General features: G+C 42.8%; 1 protein-coding gene across 6 annotated transcripts in view; it reads right to left on the bottom strand.

Annotated features, from left to right (window-relative positions):
* The window catches only part of IQSEC1 (IQ motif and Sec7 domain ArfGEF 1), a 141,314-nt gene that overhangs the window by 22,688 nt on the left and 99,738 nt on the right, over nt 1-18,888 (bottom strand). For all 6 annotated transcript variants that reach the window (XM_071418852.1, XM_071418853.1, XM_071418854.1 and 3 more), the window contains exons 3-6: nt 17,195-18,459; nt 4,389-4,550; nt 2,939-3,061; nt 2,021-2,187 (exon numbers count right to left, since the gene is read on the bottom strand). In XM_071418852.1, the coding sequence (XP_071274953.1) occupies nt 2,021-2,187; nt 2,939-3,061; nt 4,389-4,550; nt 17,195-18,453 (1,711 nt within the window). In that variant the 5' untranslated portion in view covers nt 18,454-18,459. The remainder of the gene's footprint in view (nt 1-2,020; nt 2,188-2,938; nt 3,062-4,388; nt 4,551-17,194; nt 18,460-18,888) is intronic.

Here is an 18,888-nt window from a genome sequence, read left to right as displayed (position 1 = left end):
CAAACACTGATTTTGGTCCAGAAGCTTGCTGCCCATACACCAAGACATTGATGGAGATCACCCAGGTTTGGGGATTTTTTGTTTTAAAACTCCATCTAGAGCTAAGACATAAAAAGGCTGATTTCCTAAAGTGTTGGGGAAGATGAAACAGGAAAGCCTTATAAATATGATTGTCTGGCAAAAGTTTTTGAGAATATAGAAACTATAAGCAAGATTGAAAGGAAAGCAAGCTTTGAGATACCTCAGTTACTGAACAACTGGAAAACAATGGTGTGGCCAGCTGAAGGTAATTTCTTTTTGATGAAACAATGCCCTCTGTTTGCAGACAGGTCTAAGGGTCAGAGCAGACCCTACAGCTTGGCAGAAGGGGTCCAAAGAGGAGTTTTTAGGGTTTAAAATATAACACAGTATAGTAATGTAATGATTCTTATAGGCTGTATGGAAATGCTATAGGATTTGTATATTGTACTAAATTGCTTAGTGAGAATCAGAATATTCAACACAGAAGAAGATTTATGGTATTGGAACGGGAACCTCGCTCTCTTACCCTTTTACTCTCTTACCCTTTTTTACTCCCTTACGCTCTCACCCTCTTACTCTCTCACCCTCTCATCCTCTCCACCCCTCTCTTCTCTCAGTCCTGCTCCAGCTGTGCCTGGCAGCTCCCAGCAGGGCCCTGCACCCAGGCCCTTTGCAATGAACCCCAAATTCCTGTCCTGGCTGCAGAGATCTCTGCTCTCCATCCATCCCAACTGTCCTACCCCCGATGCTCCTACACTAAAGGATTTTCTTTTTCTTTCACACCTCTGTTTGGTATTAAAGCTGCAATGAGTTAAATTCCTTTTTAGACACTAAAACCTCCATATGACATTCTCCTAGGAATAAACCCCTGGGAGGAAGCAGAAGAACCATTTCATTTTGCCTCTGTCTTACTCAAGGTTCATGAAATAATTTCCTATGTGAGAAGCTTATGAATGCATTAAAATTACTTAACCAATATTTCATTTAAGATTTCAAAAAGAACTAGTTTAATCTGGACAAACAAATTAACAAAATAGCCCAGATCCAATATTATTGTTTAGCACTGTGTGATTACCATTGGCGTGGCATTCTAACAAATGCCACACCAATGGCATGAATGCTTGATCCTGAATTTTTAATAGCAATGGAAGGAGTCCAATTTCACTAAGTGACTTAAAGTTGGGTTTTCTGGGGACAGAGAGATGCATGTCTCTTTTTTAAACAGGTTTTAAAGCAATAAACTCTTATCTCCCCTTCAGAAGCAAAGATAGAATACTTTGTCACCCCAGCCCAACAACTGCTTCCATAAAAAACACAGTGATAAAATACAATTTGTTTGCAGATAGAAGCAAGCAAAACCACCTCTGTTCTGTGCCGCATGGCCAAGCCTTCCACAGCCCACCCTTTGTGATGCAGTGATTTACTGCAGCAAGGTAGCCTGTTGCAGAAATGCCTGCAGTACCAAGAACTGCTGGCATGCATGCTGGATTTCTGACAGAATGTGCTGTGGCTAACTCCACAAATGTAACTGCAGCTAACTCCACAAATGTAACTGCAGCATTATGCCAAGAGATGCATATGAGGCCTTTGGAGTATTTGTGGATTTTACAATAAAATCTCAGCACTAACAAACTTTGCTAAGCTGGAACATCTGCTAGGCACAGGTTGTTCATTGCTGCCTTATATAAATCTCAGGGAATAAAATCACCAACCAGGACTTTTAAGATCTGAAATTCCTGAACACCAAAAGTATTCTGGTTTTTACTGGTCCTAAAATGAAAGGTCCTGACAATACATCCATCCATTCAAGAAAGACAAGATAAAAATGACAAAATATGACACAATTAATTCTGGTTTTGCTGTTACAGAAATGACTGAAGTCTGTCCAAATGGCAGCCAGGTGACAGCAACGTGAAGTCGTTCCCAGAAAACACAGAGTGTCCCCGCAGGGACAGTGACAGGGAAAAGCTTTGAGGAGTTTGCCCTGAGGGTCTCTTACCCCTGAGGTTCTTGATGAAGTCCTCCAGCTTCATCTTGCGCTCGGGTTTGACGTTGGGGCTGTACATGTCGGTGTTGAGCAGGATGATGGCGAAGGCCAGGATGAAGATGGTGTCGGGGTTGCGGAACTGCCGCACCACGCCCGGGTTGCAGATGCAGTAACGCTGGCTGGGAACACCAGGGAGGCTGTCAGGGCTGGGAGGCACTGCTCAAATGCACCAAATAACCCACCTGCTGCATCCAGAGCCTCAGCAAGCTACTGCTCCCTGTCCACACACAGCTTTAGCTTTCCATCCACATGTTTTCCTAAGGCAATCCTTGAACATGCAAGGAGTTGGGTTCTCCTTAACTGTAACTTCACTTACTACAGTAACTTCTGTATCCCATTTTTTTCAGTGATTAATACCCCAACAACAGGTAAGAACACAGCATTGATTTTGGCTTACTGCCATGTGGTGATTTCCACCTTATCCTGCCCTGGATACAGCTCTGTCAGTACTGATAAGTGACTCCTCTTTCTCCCACTGTTGTTGAAGTATTTAATGAAAAGCCAGGAGTATACATTCCCTAGAAAGTACATGGGCTTTTAATTCCACTCATATAAACTACTAAATCCAAATATATTCTTAGAGATGTTAAAAAATTCTTGAGTATCTTTTCAACTGATGCCAGAAAGAACTTCTGAGAAAGTTCTATTAATACAAATGCCACACGTGAACAACACCAGCAAATGAAACTTCCTATTCCATACTTAGCAACCTCCCCTCCCAAACAAGACATATTTGAAAGTGTTTGTACCTCATGATGACACTGAAAATAATCAGGAAAGTAACTTGGATAAGCCCAAGTTCCCCAGTTCTGCAGTCTGACTGCAAAGCAGCAGGTTTCTGGGGACTGAGGGATTTATTTTACATCCTACCTGAAAGCTTCAATGAGCCGCTCCACCTTCTGGGCTTCTCCTTGGACACGGATGTGGGCCTGAAATTTCCTGAGTGCTTCATCCAGCTCCATTGTGGAGAAGTCCATCTCATCCACCACACAGCTAGGACAAAAACAGATTCACATCCTGTCTCTTCATTTCTAACACCACAGTACAAAGGGAAGATTTTGAAACAGAAAAAACTTTTCAATTTTCCATCTGACGGAGATTCGTGGAATTGTTTTTTAAACTTTCAGCAGCAATTGCAATAATTGCAGGTAAGCTGTGAAGGGAGGTTGAAAATAACAGATCAATGAGAATGTGCACATGTGAGCAGACCCTTGTGTTTTTTAACTGAAGAGCCACTGGAATGACAAATGTCTGATCATTTTAAGTGATGTACCACTGCCACAAATAATTATTAGTTCTGTGCTTCCAGGCCAATCAACTATCACAATGCCTCCAACAATAATAAATAGTTTATACTGCTCAAAATATCATATCTCAGACAGCCTGCAGCAGGCACAATAATCTGTACCAAATGGCTCTGTGTCTAGGAACATTCTTAATTGCAGAGAGAAAAAATAACCTTGTTTGGATACTCTTTTATTATTACTGTAATTCTCATCTCCACATCATTTGCCATGACTTTCAGTTAACATTTATGGAGAAATAATTATTTTCTTGCTCTGAAAATACAGTGCTGACAAAAAATAAAAGGGAACCATTTTAATATAATCAGCCACATGAACTATGTCATTCTAATACTTTGTTTAAAGACTGCTTTAAAATCAGAGGCTTATAAATTTCCTTTAAGCTTAGCTTTTAGTTTTGAAATGACCAGACATGAATCACTGCAAGCAACAGCACTGTAATGCAGAAACCACAGAAAGCACCATCCACTTTTAAAAGCTTTTTCTTAAATGTATAGATATCCAATGACAAATTGCAGAAGCTCATATTTTTCTTCCAGTAACACTGTAGCTAATGTAGATTAACAGCAAGCTACTTATTCCCCTTGCTGTTGTATTGCAATAAATAGTTATTTAGTTTGTTGTTTGACAGGGATTCTTACACCTTGCTTTTACTATTTTTCCTTTTATGCAAAAGCACAATAAAACAACGAGCCTGGCATTTCTCACACCCTTTCCAATCCTCACCTGAACTTTACTATCACTTCTGCAATAATGCTCACAGGCTTCCCATTATTGTGAATTCTGTCAGAGTGTCAAAAGCCCTTTTCTCATTCCTGGTGTAAATGGTGTTTTCCCATTCCAAGGTGTAAAGCACACGTGCAGACTCCAAATGAAGCAATTAGCACAATTAAGGACCCGCAGGAACAGGCTGGCCAAGAGCAGGATGGGGCAGGGAATGAAGCAGCCTTTCTGTGACCCGCAGGCAGCAGGTGCAGCAGGGAGGGCAGGGCTCCCCCTTCCCACACCATACTCACTCCAGCACGTCCCTGTTGAACTGCTTCTGCCGATTGCCCAGGAACTCTCCGATCATCTGCCGGCTGAGCCCCTTCCTCTGCAGCAGGAAATGCGCAACCCCCACGGGCGTGTCGGGCACGAAGCCGCGCTCGATCAGGTACTGCACTCCCTTCTCGGGTTTTCTGAGGAGAAATGACAGGGCAAAAGTATGGCTTGGCTTCCATTCCTCCTGATCACATCTGATTCAAATTCCACACCAGTTCTGCCGATGATGGTGAATATATTCAATCACTTCTAACCAATGTCCCAGCAGCATGGGCTAGTGCAGCTGCAGGAATGTCCAGCTGAATGCATTGCTCGCTGCTAAGAGCTGACAGCTTTGAGACACATCTTTGCCTGTTTTCACACATTCCCTGCTCCAGAACCTCCCAAGGAGAAGCTGTGGATGCAAACAGCCTCCCGTGCCAGTGAAACAAAGCCCAACACCAGCTACTAAAAGCTCCTGTTGCTGGGAGAGAGGCACCTTCCAGAAACTGAACTGAAAAGCTGCTGCTGAAAAACAAGAAACAAGGAGCTCTCCTGACCTCCCTCCTGCCTGCTGGCAAAAGTTAAACTTAATGAATAAAAACATCTGAAGTGGTGTCACTTGCAAGCTGAGAGAACAAAAAATAAGGGGGAAAACTACAGCCAGTCAAGCAAAAAAACTCAATTAAAAATGGTGTACCTCTCATCTAATTGAGACTTTTAGTTCCTTCCTTTAACACACCCACTGCCCCAGATTTCCCTCCCTCAGACAAGCACCTTCCCAGTTTCTGCAGTGTTTTACATCTCTTTACACAGCTCCAGATTTAGCTGTAACCACTTTCACATCCCAAAACAAAGCAAACCAAAGTCACTCATTTTAACTTATTAAGAAGTGTGTGCTGAGGAGGAGGGTTGGGACAGAGCTGGCAATAAAAGATATTGCTTATAAAGCCAAATGCTGCTTTATTCTCAAGTGCTGCAAAATCCCCCTTACAGCACACACTGTGCACTGCATCATCCAGCAATGCAACACAGCAGAAAACCATCACTGCTTTTAAAAATATTCAAGGAGAATCTTTACAGAACCAGAAATTCCATCATCAGCTTTATTTTGTATGGAATTATGCTATAATGTCCACCTGTAAGAGTGGGTGGTTTGCAGCTTGCTGGATGACCTAAAAGATATTTCCTTTAAGGCAAGCAAAATCAATCAAGAGGACAAGGTGACCGTGCTATTTTTATACAAGGTTGATCACACAACCATAACCCTTCCCCAGGGTTTTAATTGCAAATAACATTGCTAAATACATCATCATTCAGTTCTCCTACTCTTTTACATTCCATTATTATACACTTAATGCCCTATTAAGAATTAGATCAGAGAAATATATATAATTTAATCAAAAGGGAGTTCTCAAATCTCAATTTCTTGCATCAGGCTTTGTGGCTCTTTTCATCTGAAATAAGATTACACACACGGTCATCTTCTAAAACTAATCTCCTTCATCCTAAAAAGTCCCTTTTCTGTAAGTAATGTAATTGCTATGTTCATATGCTTTTAAACTGTATTTCAGAACCCTTAATCTTTCTAAATTTAAATTCACAGCACCCAACAAAAACAGGAACAGTTTTCTCCATTCCCCCTTGTTAGTGAGCTGCATTTGTCCAGTAAATTCAGAGAGATACAAACCCAGGAGAGCTCCTCTCCAGTGACTGTCAAAGTAGAAAACAGCACTCAAAACTCACAGCTTAATCCAAAGATCACCTTTCCCTGACATATAGAAAATGCTGGGTCATTACTTACTGTACCAAAAACCAATTTGAATTCCTAACACCTGCATAAGCCTAAACATTTAAAATCATCACAAAGATAAAATAATTTCTTTTTCATCAGCCCCTCTCTGGTTGTATATTTTTACATAAGTCAGGGTCTGCTTTTTCACCTAAGAAGCTTTGCCCTGGTTTGGTAATATGAAGTCTCTTGATTCAAATACCCTTCAATCCAGGCTAGGTGAGTGTCCAAACCAGAGTTAAAAATCCATTTACAAAACACTGGAAGCCAAGAGCTCTTTTCCCATCAATACTCCCCTCATGCTGGAGTGAAATATCAAGGAGTTTTGCAGTTTGGGATTATTTGAAAGCAGTCTAGGATTATTTCAAATAGTCCAGTTTGTTACAAAAGCTGTAACCTGGCAGCAATTATATGCAAATAACACTTGAACCCCCAGGCTGTAGGAATGAAGGCTGCTCCTTCCCTGTTTGATCAATCATGGTAAGGCAGGCAGGCTCAGGGTTTATTGTTGTTTAAGCTCCTTCCCACCTCCCACCAGGAGGGACATTATCTTATTCACCAGGAAAAGTACTTACCAGAAAATGATGACTCTTCCAGAGTGTTCTGAAGTGCTGCATTTCCAAGGAAAATTTACTTCAAAAGTGAAGTTAACAATAGGTTCAGAGAAAAATGTTACTCAAGGGGGCCTTCCCTTTCTGCTTTTAACATAAGCAGCATTTTGTCTCTTTTCAAAACCAGAGAAACTGAAGAACTAATAGGATAATGGAAATTTAAATCACCTCCAACACCAGAAATCTCAAATACCACCAAGTCTGAAGGAGTTGCTCCCTAAATGCACAGGGGGATGTGAAGGTTGTGGTGCTGACCTCCAGCAAAGCACCAGAAGCTCATTTGCTCCTTCCCAAGGTGGTTTTTCACAGCAGGGATCTGCCAGGCTGTGGGGAGGCCAGGGTTGAACAACACCAGCAGCCAGGGATTCTCTGCTGGCAAACCCAGCTGTTCTGAACTGAACACACCTTCCTTTTCACCAAAGCCTGGCTTTTCCAAGTGTCTGACTGGATGCAGAAGGGATGGGACACAAGGGTCAGGACTGAACAGGACAGGACCCCTGGATAAGTTATCCTCCTTTCTGTCTGCTCAGAGTTGGGCACAGAACTGTTTTGTACTTACAACTAAGAGTCTTTTGTGATTAGGAAAATTCCCACTGATGGCTTGTTAATTACACAGACCAATAACAGACAAGATAAGGAATCTATAAATAGCAATGGAGGAAGCAGCAGAAGCAGAGCAGTTATTTTCAGATTTGAATACATTAACTAATATCAAAATAAACCCTCTAACATGAGCACCTTGCATAGCTGATGATGTAGTTATTTAGAGAACTTTTGATATTTACAAGGTTGCTTCCAAAATGAGTTTAAAAAGGTCTTCTGTCTCAAAAAAAAACCCAACAAAACAACCTAAAATGAAACAATCAACCAAAAAAATATAAAAAAATCACAAGGATCTACTGAAAGAAGAAGAAAAAATCAACACCAGAAGATGTGCAAAATTTTTTCATAATATTCTCAGAGGCTGATTAAAGGACTAAGGATCTTGCCAGAAACTGATTAATAACAAGACATTTAAGCTAGTTTAAAGTGACTTCTAAGGGACATAAAATGATGGAAGGATTAATGCAAACTTCAAAATAACACATCAAGCCAGTATATTTTAATAAGCTCATTTCTTAGAGAGTACTGGCCAGATCCTGAAGGGCTCAAGACCTGCCAGAGTTTGAGAAGGGAGGCAGAGACAGTTCCTCCTTGGAAGAAGGGAAAGGGAAAACCTGATTGACTTCCTATACAAATCCAAACTGTTCTCCTTAAATTTTCAAGAAATATTGCTTTTACAAAAACACTGCAATGATTCTGACAAATGAATTTGGTGGAGGAAAAGCTCCATCAAATTGGATTCTGGATGGGAAGAGGGATCAGCACAGGATGCTCTGGTATCCCCTGGGTTTACTGGTGCAGCCAGGACAAACCCAGTAAGCCCCAGTGCTGAGCTGGTGAGCACTCCAGAGGCAGTGCCAGCAGGCTCTTCTCACATTCCTGTTGCTGGTTTGGGGCTTCCTGACAAACTGAACGAGCCCAAAAAGGTGTTTTGGGTTTGGGTTTCTTTTTTGTTTCTTTTTTTTTGTTGTTGTTGTTATGTTTTGATTTTTGGTGCTTTTTTTTTTTTTTTTTTTGCAGCATGGTTTGGTTTGGCTTGGTTTTTATTAGTATTTTTTTTAATCCAGTCAAGCACTCCCCACAGCTGCACCACCATTGTAGTATCCAAGCCACAGTGTGGATAAAGTGCCTGTGTCCACAGCAGCCAAGAGGAGAGAAGGAGTAGCAAGCACTGCCTGAAACAGAAACCTGCCACAAAACCACAGCACAAAGGTGGATAAAGCCTTGCTTGTTCCTGAATGTGAATATAAGCTGAATATGTAAAGCTTACAAACACCCCAAACCACATGAAATCTTTGTATTTCCTTTTACAGCTCAGACAGTAAGAGAGCTGTAAAATGAGAGCATTCATTAACAAATGAGCATGGGCCATTTCCAATACCCAGCAATGCCAGAAGCATCATCTGAATTAAAGCACGGATTTATGAACAGTGTAAATAACCACAAGCACACTGCTCTAAGGCAAGGGGGCAAAGCCAGCCTGACTGAGAGAGAGAAGCTTGCTGACACTTCTGTAACTCCAGGATTTCTGAAGGCACACCTATGCTTGTTGGTTCCTTGTCTCTGCTACAGGGAAACTGAGACAATTTGAAAAAGAGCAAACCAGAAGTAGAAACATTTCTTAGAGGCTGTTAGAAACCCACTGCAAACAGGAACACTTCACAAACATACAGCTGCCAAAGAAATCTTTTCATGTCAGAGGTGGAGTGTTTAATGCAGCTATGATGCCAGCCCTCTGTAAAAAAAGAAATAATAATAATAATCTCGCTTGCCTTTGATACCAGCGATCTCATTTTGAAAATATTTACAGTTGTCACAAAAATAAGCATTACTTCAACACTAAAAAACAGGGATGGCTTTTTTAATGCAAGACCCTAAGACTTTTCTTAGAATCATTGAAGAAGTTAAATATTTTTAAAGCACCAGGCTGGCAATAACAAGTTAGTTGAACATTCTCCTTAGTGTGGCACACAGCTCAGTTTTGTTTCTATGGTTGTACTTTTTGCTTTGCTTTTGCTGAAGAGCCCACTGCTGCTGCAGTGAAGCCAAGAGAATCCCTAGGTCTATTTTAAACCTTCTGGCTAAGAAGGAAAAAACCACTATCCTTAAAATACTGCCCAAACTAGTGCCAAAACAACTTGTCAGAGTTCACTCCACAGTGAGGCAAAAGGGGATTGAGAGGAGGAAAAGGAGAGAAACTGAGTGGGAACCCTGAGCTGTGCTTTTCTCAATTGCACAACTATTCAATGAAGAGAAAGAAAAACTGCTGTAAATTGCATCTTCTGGTAATTACAAGAAGAAATCCCTGGGTCAGGAGAATAAGCCAGGAAAGAGCACATTTCTCTCCTCTGCATCTCATGGGAACAGGAAGATAGTTATTCCCATGATTTGGGCAGGAGCACTACAGTTTGCCCCCAGTGGGGATGGTTTCTCCCACATTAGGATATTAATTCTCTGAAGTTCATTGAAGACCTCCCACCATTGATGGAAAGGTCAGGGCACACTTGCAATCACACCAAATTACCTGGAGTAACCTCTGTTCACAAAAAGTTAATTTCCACTCATGCCACTAAGGAAAGAATTCACCAGGAAGTGATCTCAGTGCCTGGTTCTGTTTGGTGAGGGAGCAAAATAAAGAGAGGAAACTCTGTAGATGTATATTTTCATAAAATTGAGCCGCTGACCTACATGGTTCTACCATGACTTTCTGCCTGGCCAACCAGTTTCTTTATGGCATCATTTCCTAACAAGGTGCCAGGAAATTATACATTGAACATTATTACTGCTACTGGATGTTTAGGTTGGTCTCAAAAGTTATTGCCTGTATCAGAGCTGATTATAAAAGGGTAAAAAGTGTATCAAAGGGCAAAAAGTGTATCAAAGGCACCTAAATGCCCCTGAGCAGAAAGTCTGCCTCATTCTAATCAAGGAGGGGAAATGGAGTTTAAGTGTTTCAGAATGTGTAAGAAGCATCACTCCTGAGGAACAGAGCAGGCAGCACAGTGGAGAGGCACAGAGGCACACCCCAAGCACTCCAGTGCAGTAGCTGGACATGTCCTTGCTAGTGAAAGCAGCCCTGAGTCATCCTCCAGAGCATTTCCTACCTCCTCTTTATTCCCTCCCTTGGCAGTGGGCAGCCTGCTTCTTTGTCCCCCCACTCCTTCCTTCCTCACAAGAAAGAAAGCAGTAAGAAGGGAATTTTTTAGTTAAATTAACCGACCAAAACACTCTCTGAGGTTGTTCTCACCTCCTCTGACCCTGCTGCATTTCTCACAGAGCAGGGGCAGGAGTTTGTAGCTGCCAGCAGAGCAAAGCACATTCCACTTTGGGACAAGACATATGGAGAACTGGCTGCCTCTCTCAGAACTGTGTGCCAGGGCTGAGTGTTGCCCTCATGTTTATGCAAGTGTTGTCAGGAACAACACTTTAGGATGACTGTGTCCTTTAAATTAAGGAACAGTCCCTGTCCTTATGTCTTCTCGTGTCCCTGCCCTAAATCCTCTTTCCACACCCTCACCACACTTACACCAAACAGAAGCACTTCAGCTTCAAGTTCTGCAACTCTGCTGAGTAAAAATGGGAAACTCTGACAATCACATTCCCTTTGAAAGGGACACCTTTTGTGCAAGTACAGATTAAACATCTCCTGATTAGCCAATCACGACCTACAAATCCCCAATTGAATTGGTAGATATGAACTGTTACACAAGAAAGCATTGATGGGACCTTCCCTTTTCCTCAACCCTTTTTCCTACACAGCCTTCCCATGTCCCTATTCCAACTGTCCCCTGCATTCCTGCAAAGGCAGCTGGTCACATCTGTCACCTTCAAAAAAAAAAAACATGGAGATGTTTGGACTGGAGATGTTTGGACAGAAGGAATTCCAATTCAGGCACCTGGAGCCCCATCAGCCGCTGTCTGGAGCTGCTCAGGCAGCGAAATTCCACCATTCATGGGCTCATTTTCCAACAGGAGGCACGCAGGCATTGTCAGGGCTCAGCTCCCATTCCTGGCACGTAGCAGGGAGGCAGGAGTGTGCCTGGAATGTTTAAGGGCAGCAGGAGCTGGAGGCAGGGATGAGGTAATGGCTCTTGCAGGGATCCAGGGCCACTCACACTCAGCTATTGCTGCTTCCAGCAAAGCCACATTTGCTTCCAACATTTGGGGAAGTTTATATTGCCTTTTAATGGCAATAAAAGGAATCCCCATGCCCATATTTGAACCCAGAGCTTCAATTTACTATTGGTTCTACATTTCAGCTGCTTTGGATGGGATATAATTTATGCTAATCCAAGCACTTGTTTTGGAAAAAAAAGGAGGAAAAATGGCTCCTCCGGGAGAAAAGATAAAACATGCACAGAACAAAGCAAAACACACAAAGCTTTTTTTTCTTTGGGTGTTCTCACTTAGGGCTAAATGTTTTTAGAAATAATGAGAGTCATGCTAAGAACATTCTTCTCCTCTTACTAACTCCTCGGCATGTTAGAGGACAAGTTACATGGAGTGCTTTGATTTTAATTTTTGTTGGAACCGACTGCGCCTGAATAATCTGCAGTCCAGATGTTGCAACAACAGTAAAGTCCCTCTTAGCACACACACGAGGACAGCAAATGGCTCTGTTGTGAAATCCTGGCCAAGCCCCTTCTCTCCCCCTTCCTCTTTCTATCAAATCATTCAAAAAAATCATTGAAGATATTAGGGATCAGCTGGCAAAAGAAAAGAATTGGTTCAAAGGTAAGGAGAACAAACTCAGTTTGATTTACACATTCTCCCTCCTACTCAATCTGTTTTACAAAGTTTAACATCATTAGAAATGTTTCCAATAAGCTTCCAAATTCAAATTGAAAGGAGGACGGTCCAAAAGCACATGTTTAGAGACCAGATACTGGAATGGATGGGACTGACTCTAGGCAATACAGAAGTATGTTCAGCATCTTCACTGAAATTCATTATGAGTATGATGGGTGTAAATTAAGAACACCAGATTACTGCACTTATTACAGGAGTTAAATTAATGACTACTTGCAAAACTATTTTTTACAAACCATGTAAGCAACATTTGGAAACTTTTAAGGATTTCAAATAGAAACCAAACTTGCAGCACTTTCTGAGTGTGACAGTATGCAGGAATCCAAATTACCTTCAGTCTCTACCTGGAGATGGAAAATGATGGAAACCTTATACCTCTGTTGAACAGTTAAAGCTGCTTTCATGGAAAATGAAAAATGTGCTTTCTCACAATATTATTATTGTGTGCCTCAGATTTCCAACAAGAATTTATCTAGAAACTGTAATTTGTAATATTGTCTTTGGTATAATCCCACCAGCACTCAGCAAATTCCTCTCACATCTGCTTAGTAAAATAGAAAAAAAAAACCCTTCTTAAATTAATATTCTGGGGAAATCCAGAAATGTTGGAAAAAGTCTGCTCCTGGAATTAGTATCCAATTCATATCAACAGTGGGTTTTAAATTGGAATAAAATCATCCCCATTGTGCAATAAAGGAAGCCAGTAGGGCTTTCAGGGCTAATGATGATACATCATTGCATATTGCAAACAGATACTGGAGCCTTTTTATCTCTGTCAATAAATCCTTCAGGAGAACTTTGGAATAGCAGGAACCTTGATAATGGCTTTTATAAAAGAAGCTACAGCAAACCCTTCAGCACAGAGCATTGTAATGCACTGAGGACACGTGAGGAACAGTTCTCCATCTGTCACTGCCCTTTCCAGAGAGGAAAAGAGGACAAAAGAAGGGAGGTGGAGGGGGAAAGGAATCTGGGAAAATTTATTGTAAAATTATTGCTGGTCCAGGCTCTGTTCTAGCACTGTAAAGTGGTGGTTCATGTATCCCCAAGAAGTACATGTAGGATTAGGATGAAAAGCCTAAACTATGCCCTGGCATTAAGCTCAGAGCAGTGAAACAGCCCCTGAGCTGCACTTTGCAGCCTCTCCTCACCAGCAATGTCAGCAATCAGCACCAGCAAGACTGGCTCCCATGGCAAGGAACACAATGCCACAGGAACCCTGCCAGATGGGAGGACCATTTCCAGTGCCTGCCAACAGCTGATATCCCAGAGAAGACACTAAACATGACTCCAGGCTCTGCTAGATTAAAAACTGAGTCTGAGCAATGCCAACCCTTATCTCCCATCTTCTAGAACACCAGGCACAGCTGCAACAAGTTCTCAAACCACTCAGATGTTGTCCCCATTTTGCTGACACTGCTTTGTTAGCACGGGAGGTGTTTGTGCCCCGTGCCCAGGAGTGCTGAGCAGGCACTGCCCTGTCCCTGTCCCTGTCCCTGCCATGGCCCTGCCGGCTGTGTCACCGCGGCCAGGGGACACAGTAACCCAGGCAGTGTTAGCAACAAACACACCTGGCAGCCACCAACTCTTGGCAGGGCCCCAGAGCTGCTGTCACGCCCCTGGTGGCACCAGGCTCTGTGGCAATCCCCGTGCACAGAATGCCAGCCCTGCACTGCTGACCCATGGGCAGGACACATCTCACACTGCTGAGGTTAAACACTTCTAATTAATCTCTCAGAACCATCAGTGCATCAGTAGCAGGATGGAACCTGAAAATCCTACCAGAATGGGGTGCAATAACTGGTAAACCTGGTATTTCCAGCCTGCAGTCAAAACAAACAGGAGAATGAAATCACAGCTCTTTTTTCTTTCTTTTGCTCCTTGTTTTTGTTTTGAAAGCAGCAGTCAAAAGGCCTCTTGAAACCTTGTTTATAAGCAAACCAGTCTCAAAGGATGGATTTGCATTGGCAGGATTTTCAGCCTGCAAAATAAACCTTTCTAGGTAGTGTTTTCCTTCTGCCTGTGAGGGAGGAATGGTTTCTAGTGCATTTCTCCCAGTCCACATCTCTTTCCAGCTCCACTGAAGAAAATGCCCAATTCAACACAGCTGGCCTGCCCAAGGCTCCGTGGGAGCTGCTGCACTCTGGGCATGCACCTGCAGCCCTTGCTTTGGGGAGGAATGAATGGGAACACACACTGCCAGCCCACTGCCAGGGGGAATCACTGCTGCCATTCAGAGGCACGGCAGTGCACAGAAGCTGTTACTCACTTGCAATTTCTTTGGCAGAAATCATTCCATTTTGGGGGATACTTTACCTTCTAGCTTAGGGGCTACTATAAAATGCCTTTGAAAAGTGCAAGTGCACTTTAATCAACACTCAGGTTCCAAATTGAAGGCCAAGTTACACTTTGAAAAAAATTCCATTATCAAGTGATGATCACGGAGTCACAGAATGGTTTGGGCTGGGAGGGATCCTAAAAATGATTTCTTCCAAACCCCCTGCCATGGGTAGGGACACCTTCCCATAGAACTCCCAGAAAAGTGATTTTCAATTACCTATAATTTTTTCCCAATGTCCTGTGTTGTCCATTCTCCTGGGAGCTCTGTGCTCCTGATGTTTTGCATCTATCGGTGTTTAAGTGAACTGGACCACCAGCTGTGCTCAACTTTTACCCCACCCATAACTGCCTATCCTAACAAAGAGTCTCTGATAAGAAAACTGTCCTTTGGCTTCTGAAAATTGTTATTAAAATAGGAAAGCCAGAAAAGCTAAAAACTGAAATTTCAATTAAGATGATAGTGACTTCCCATGCTTTTAAAATCCTAATCCTTTTTACCACTTCTGCTGAACAAAGCAAGAAGTATTTGCTACAATTTATGCACTTCTTTAAGGTTCTTAATTCTTTGCATTTCAGCCAAGCTTCATGTACCACAAAGAAAGGACATTTGTTAATTAAGGCTTGGGATCTTAATTTGCAAGAAAGATTTCAAAGACACGATGAAATTAACGTGAACTCCTTGTAAAACACATGCCTAAAATTTCCTCTGGTAGATGCAGACATTTGGAAAAAAAAAGTTGCCTTTTTGTACTAGCTAAGTTCAAAGCCACTTCTTTCAGTGCTTCCTCCTGGGTGGAGCACACATCCTCCCAGGAGCTGCTGCCAACGCTGTCACTGCTCCCTCGGTTTCTGATCATAAATCTGTTGTGAAGATAATGTGGTGAAAAGACAATGAAGTGACTCTGCTGCATTGACCTGGCCACTGCACTGACCACTCACCTCAAGATGCAATTTGCAATCCCACCTGATGACCTCTCTAGGGACTCCTGAGCTTTCACAAGAATAAAGCTTTGAAGGTTCTCCAGCTCCCTTCTCAAAAGAATTTACAGACTTATGTACCATCCACTCTATGACAGTTCAATACCTGACACTGCACATTAAGGAAAATGTCACAATCCTCAGACTTGAAGGGCCACAATCAACACCCAAGACATGTGGGATATGTAGGAAATGTGGGGACTGTCCAAGGAATCAATAGAATCACACTGACTTAGCAGAGAGTAATGACAATCTTCACTTTGCTTTCAATGCTGGAGATAAAATGCAGTGGAGAAAAGGAAATCACACAGAGCAGAAGATGCACTCAGAGGTGCTGCCTGGAGTTCTGCAGAGTCCTGTCCTGCAGCACTCACTGCTGAGGAGCTGCTCATCACCTCAGAACAATACAGAAAACAGGTTTATCTTTGTGCAAATCTGTGCAGCAAGGTCACTTTGATCTGTTTCAAACAACTGCCTCTATTCTTGTCTGTTCCTGATGTTTATTTTTCACTTTCAGCCTCCTACTGATGTGTCACTAGCAGCACCTGACAGCTCCAATGCTCTCATTCACCCCTGCATGCTGCCTGGGCACTTTTTCCATTCACTTTTTCCCTACACCCTCCTGCAGCAGACTCAAAAGTCTCTTACCAAGCCTGAGGCTCACTGAGCATTGACTGCTCGAGGCTCAATTGCTGTGCAAAACCCAGGCAAACACCAAGTGTTAAATGTCAGCCACCAGCACCAACACTTTCCTCCCCACCTGCCCTGCCAAGGATGTTATTTTCAAATTTTCTAAAAAAGAGCTAATTGATGTATTTTCCTACCCATTCAACTTCACAAGCAGTGATCCTGTGACTTGCATAATTCAAATTGGCTGGAAGCTCCCATAAAGGCATTTTCACACAGATTAAAAACTAAACCTGAAAGTGTTTACAGCCAAACTTGGGGCTGTAATGCTCAGCTCATGTGATGGCACCAAAAAGCTTTAACTGACTCTAATGTTAGAACAAATACACGAGGAACCACCAACCTATCAATCCAAATACATCAAAGCACTGCTATCTGAAAAGGAGGCCTGAAATAACTCAAGCCACAGGGAAAACATAAGGAAACTATTAGTCATAGGCAGAAATACGAATTTTGTGATAGTTCTGTGATAAATGATAAATATTCATTTAGTATACAAAATATTCAGTGCATTGGCTTTAAGCATCACAGTTTTAATGAAATCTACTGAACAAATTCCAGGTCCTGCCAGTGTTAAACAGGAAACTCATCATATGCTGCATGCTGTTTCTAATTCCTATCCAATGAGTTTTACACCACCTACATGATTAGGGCAGGAAGAAATCTGAATTTTTTATAACATAACACCAAAAAATGGATCAGGATCAAGCCACCATATTTTTCCCCAAGAAGGGAGTTGGATTAATCTTCAATAATTTACCACCATTCCTACACTCATAATTACATTTTTTCTTTTTCTCCTGAAGCTGTTAAACTATGAAGACATCAACTTAAACTTGAACATGAACAGTCACCACAAGCCCCTTGTTTATTCACTGAAAGGTCAGTACCAGACACCAGTCTTACCTTACCTGTTACAAGAAGAATACTCCTGGTCCATTCTCAGTGACACTGAGAGGAAGGCAGGAACTGCTGTACTTACTTGTTAAAAAGATTCAGCCCAATCCTATAATGGCGTTTCCTGATAACATCGTTACTGAAGGCAGGGGAATCCCAGCTGTTGCGAGTCTCTTTGTGGTAGGTTTGTTTGCTCAAGGTTTGCTCCCTTAGGCTGTCCCTAGAAGAGGATTCTGAGCTGCAATTTATTGTATCATTGGAATTGGAAGTGCTGTTGATGCTGTCGTTGTCTCCATCAGAGTAATCAGACTCTGATTTGCTTTGCCTGTTTGCTGTGCCATTGATGGCCAAGTGACTGTCTATGGGCCTAGCCCTGTGCCTGGCCTCCTGCTCCTCCCGGGTGATGATCTTGGCAGGAATGCTGTGAGGGATATGTTTAGGGCTGCCTTGCTGGCTGGGGATGCCTCGGTCGTACGCATTCTGTCTCTTTAATGAGCCCCTCTCCGAGCGATCGCTCAAGTCCACGGAACTGTCACTGGGCGGCTCGATGGTGAGCAGGGGCAGGTGATCCATCCTCATCCTCTGCTCCTGGCATTCCAGTGATGGGGTACTCCTGCAGCTCGTATCAGTGTCTAACTTATCGTCTTTGTGGGTCATGGACCAGTACTCTTGGGAAGAGTTGACGGAGCGGAGCCTCAAGTCCGACTCCGTGCTGGACGGCCTGTCCACGGACTGGGAGAGCGGCAGGGGCGGGGACAGCTCCTCCTCGTCGATGTACAACGTGACATCGCTGTAGGATGCCGTCATCTCGTCCAGCTTCCTGTGATCCACGTTGTGCATCGCCGCTTTGCTCGGGGCGCAGCTCTCCCTCTCCATCTCCCGGCTCCTGACCTGCTCCGCGCTCTGGATTTCATCCGAATGCAGACTGCGGCAGTTCAGCGCGTCGTCGATGGATTCCGCCAGGGATTTCACCTGCCTGGAAAAAGCATCCTCCAGTTCTGTTATGGCATCAGTGAAATCAGTGGACGCCGCCGGGGACTTCATGGTAGCCGTGTCGCCGAGCTCATTGCACTCCGACGGTACCAGGGAGCCCAGCTTTGACCCATCATTTGTAACAGAAACTTGCTTCCCCTCGAAGTAGGAGCTGTGGACTTTCTCAGGTCCTTCAAAGGAAAACTGCATTCTCATATTGGACAGGACGATGCGCCTTGACATGCGGTTCTCGGACATAGAACTGCGCAGGCGCTCGAAGTTCTTGTTCATCTGATACTGGCGGAAGGCGGTCTGGATGGTGCGGGCAGCATGTCTGGTGATCAGACGGCCCCCATACTTCCGTTCTAGCATCTCCACCTGCCAGGGAACACACGCAGCCCTCGTCACTTCGTGCCGCTCGGGACAAGGGGAAAGTCTCACAAAAACGTTTAACTCTTGTAACCTCTTTAATATACTTTATATGTATTGATTTTGAAAGTACAACCTCAAAACTCCAATGATGAACTGAATAGTCATCTGCAAATTCCACCATAAAATACAGAAGTATATTAATTCACCTCACAGATATAAGAGAATATCAGTTGCAATAAGTTCTTCCTTTCTGCGACAACAAAAACACCTGGGTTTCAAAATGACTCATTTTCTTAGAAAAATGTTTTTCATGATTACATTCTAGTACACTCCTGGAGCATACAATCTCAGTTCCAAGAACTGTTTTTACTTTTAACAGTATTAACTGCTAAAACTACTAAATCTTAATTAAACTGTTAATATCTTTTACACTTT

Source organism: Agelaius tricolor, unplaced genomic scaffold (assembly GCF_023055355.1).
Source record: "Agelaius tricolor isolate 1412-34295 unplaced genomic scaffold, bAgeTri1.0.p SCAF_93, whole genome shotgun sequence".
In the NCBI taxonomy this organism is placed as follows: domain Eukaryota; kingdom Metazoa; phylum Chordata; class Aves; order Passeriformes; family Icteridae; genus Agelaius; species Agelaius tricolor.
This window is presented reverse-complemented; position numbering and strand designations above follow the sequence as displayed.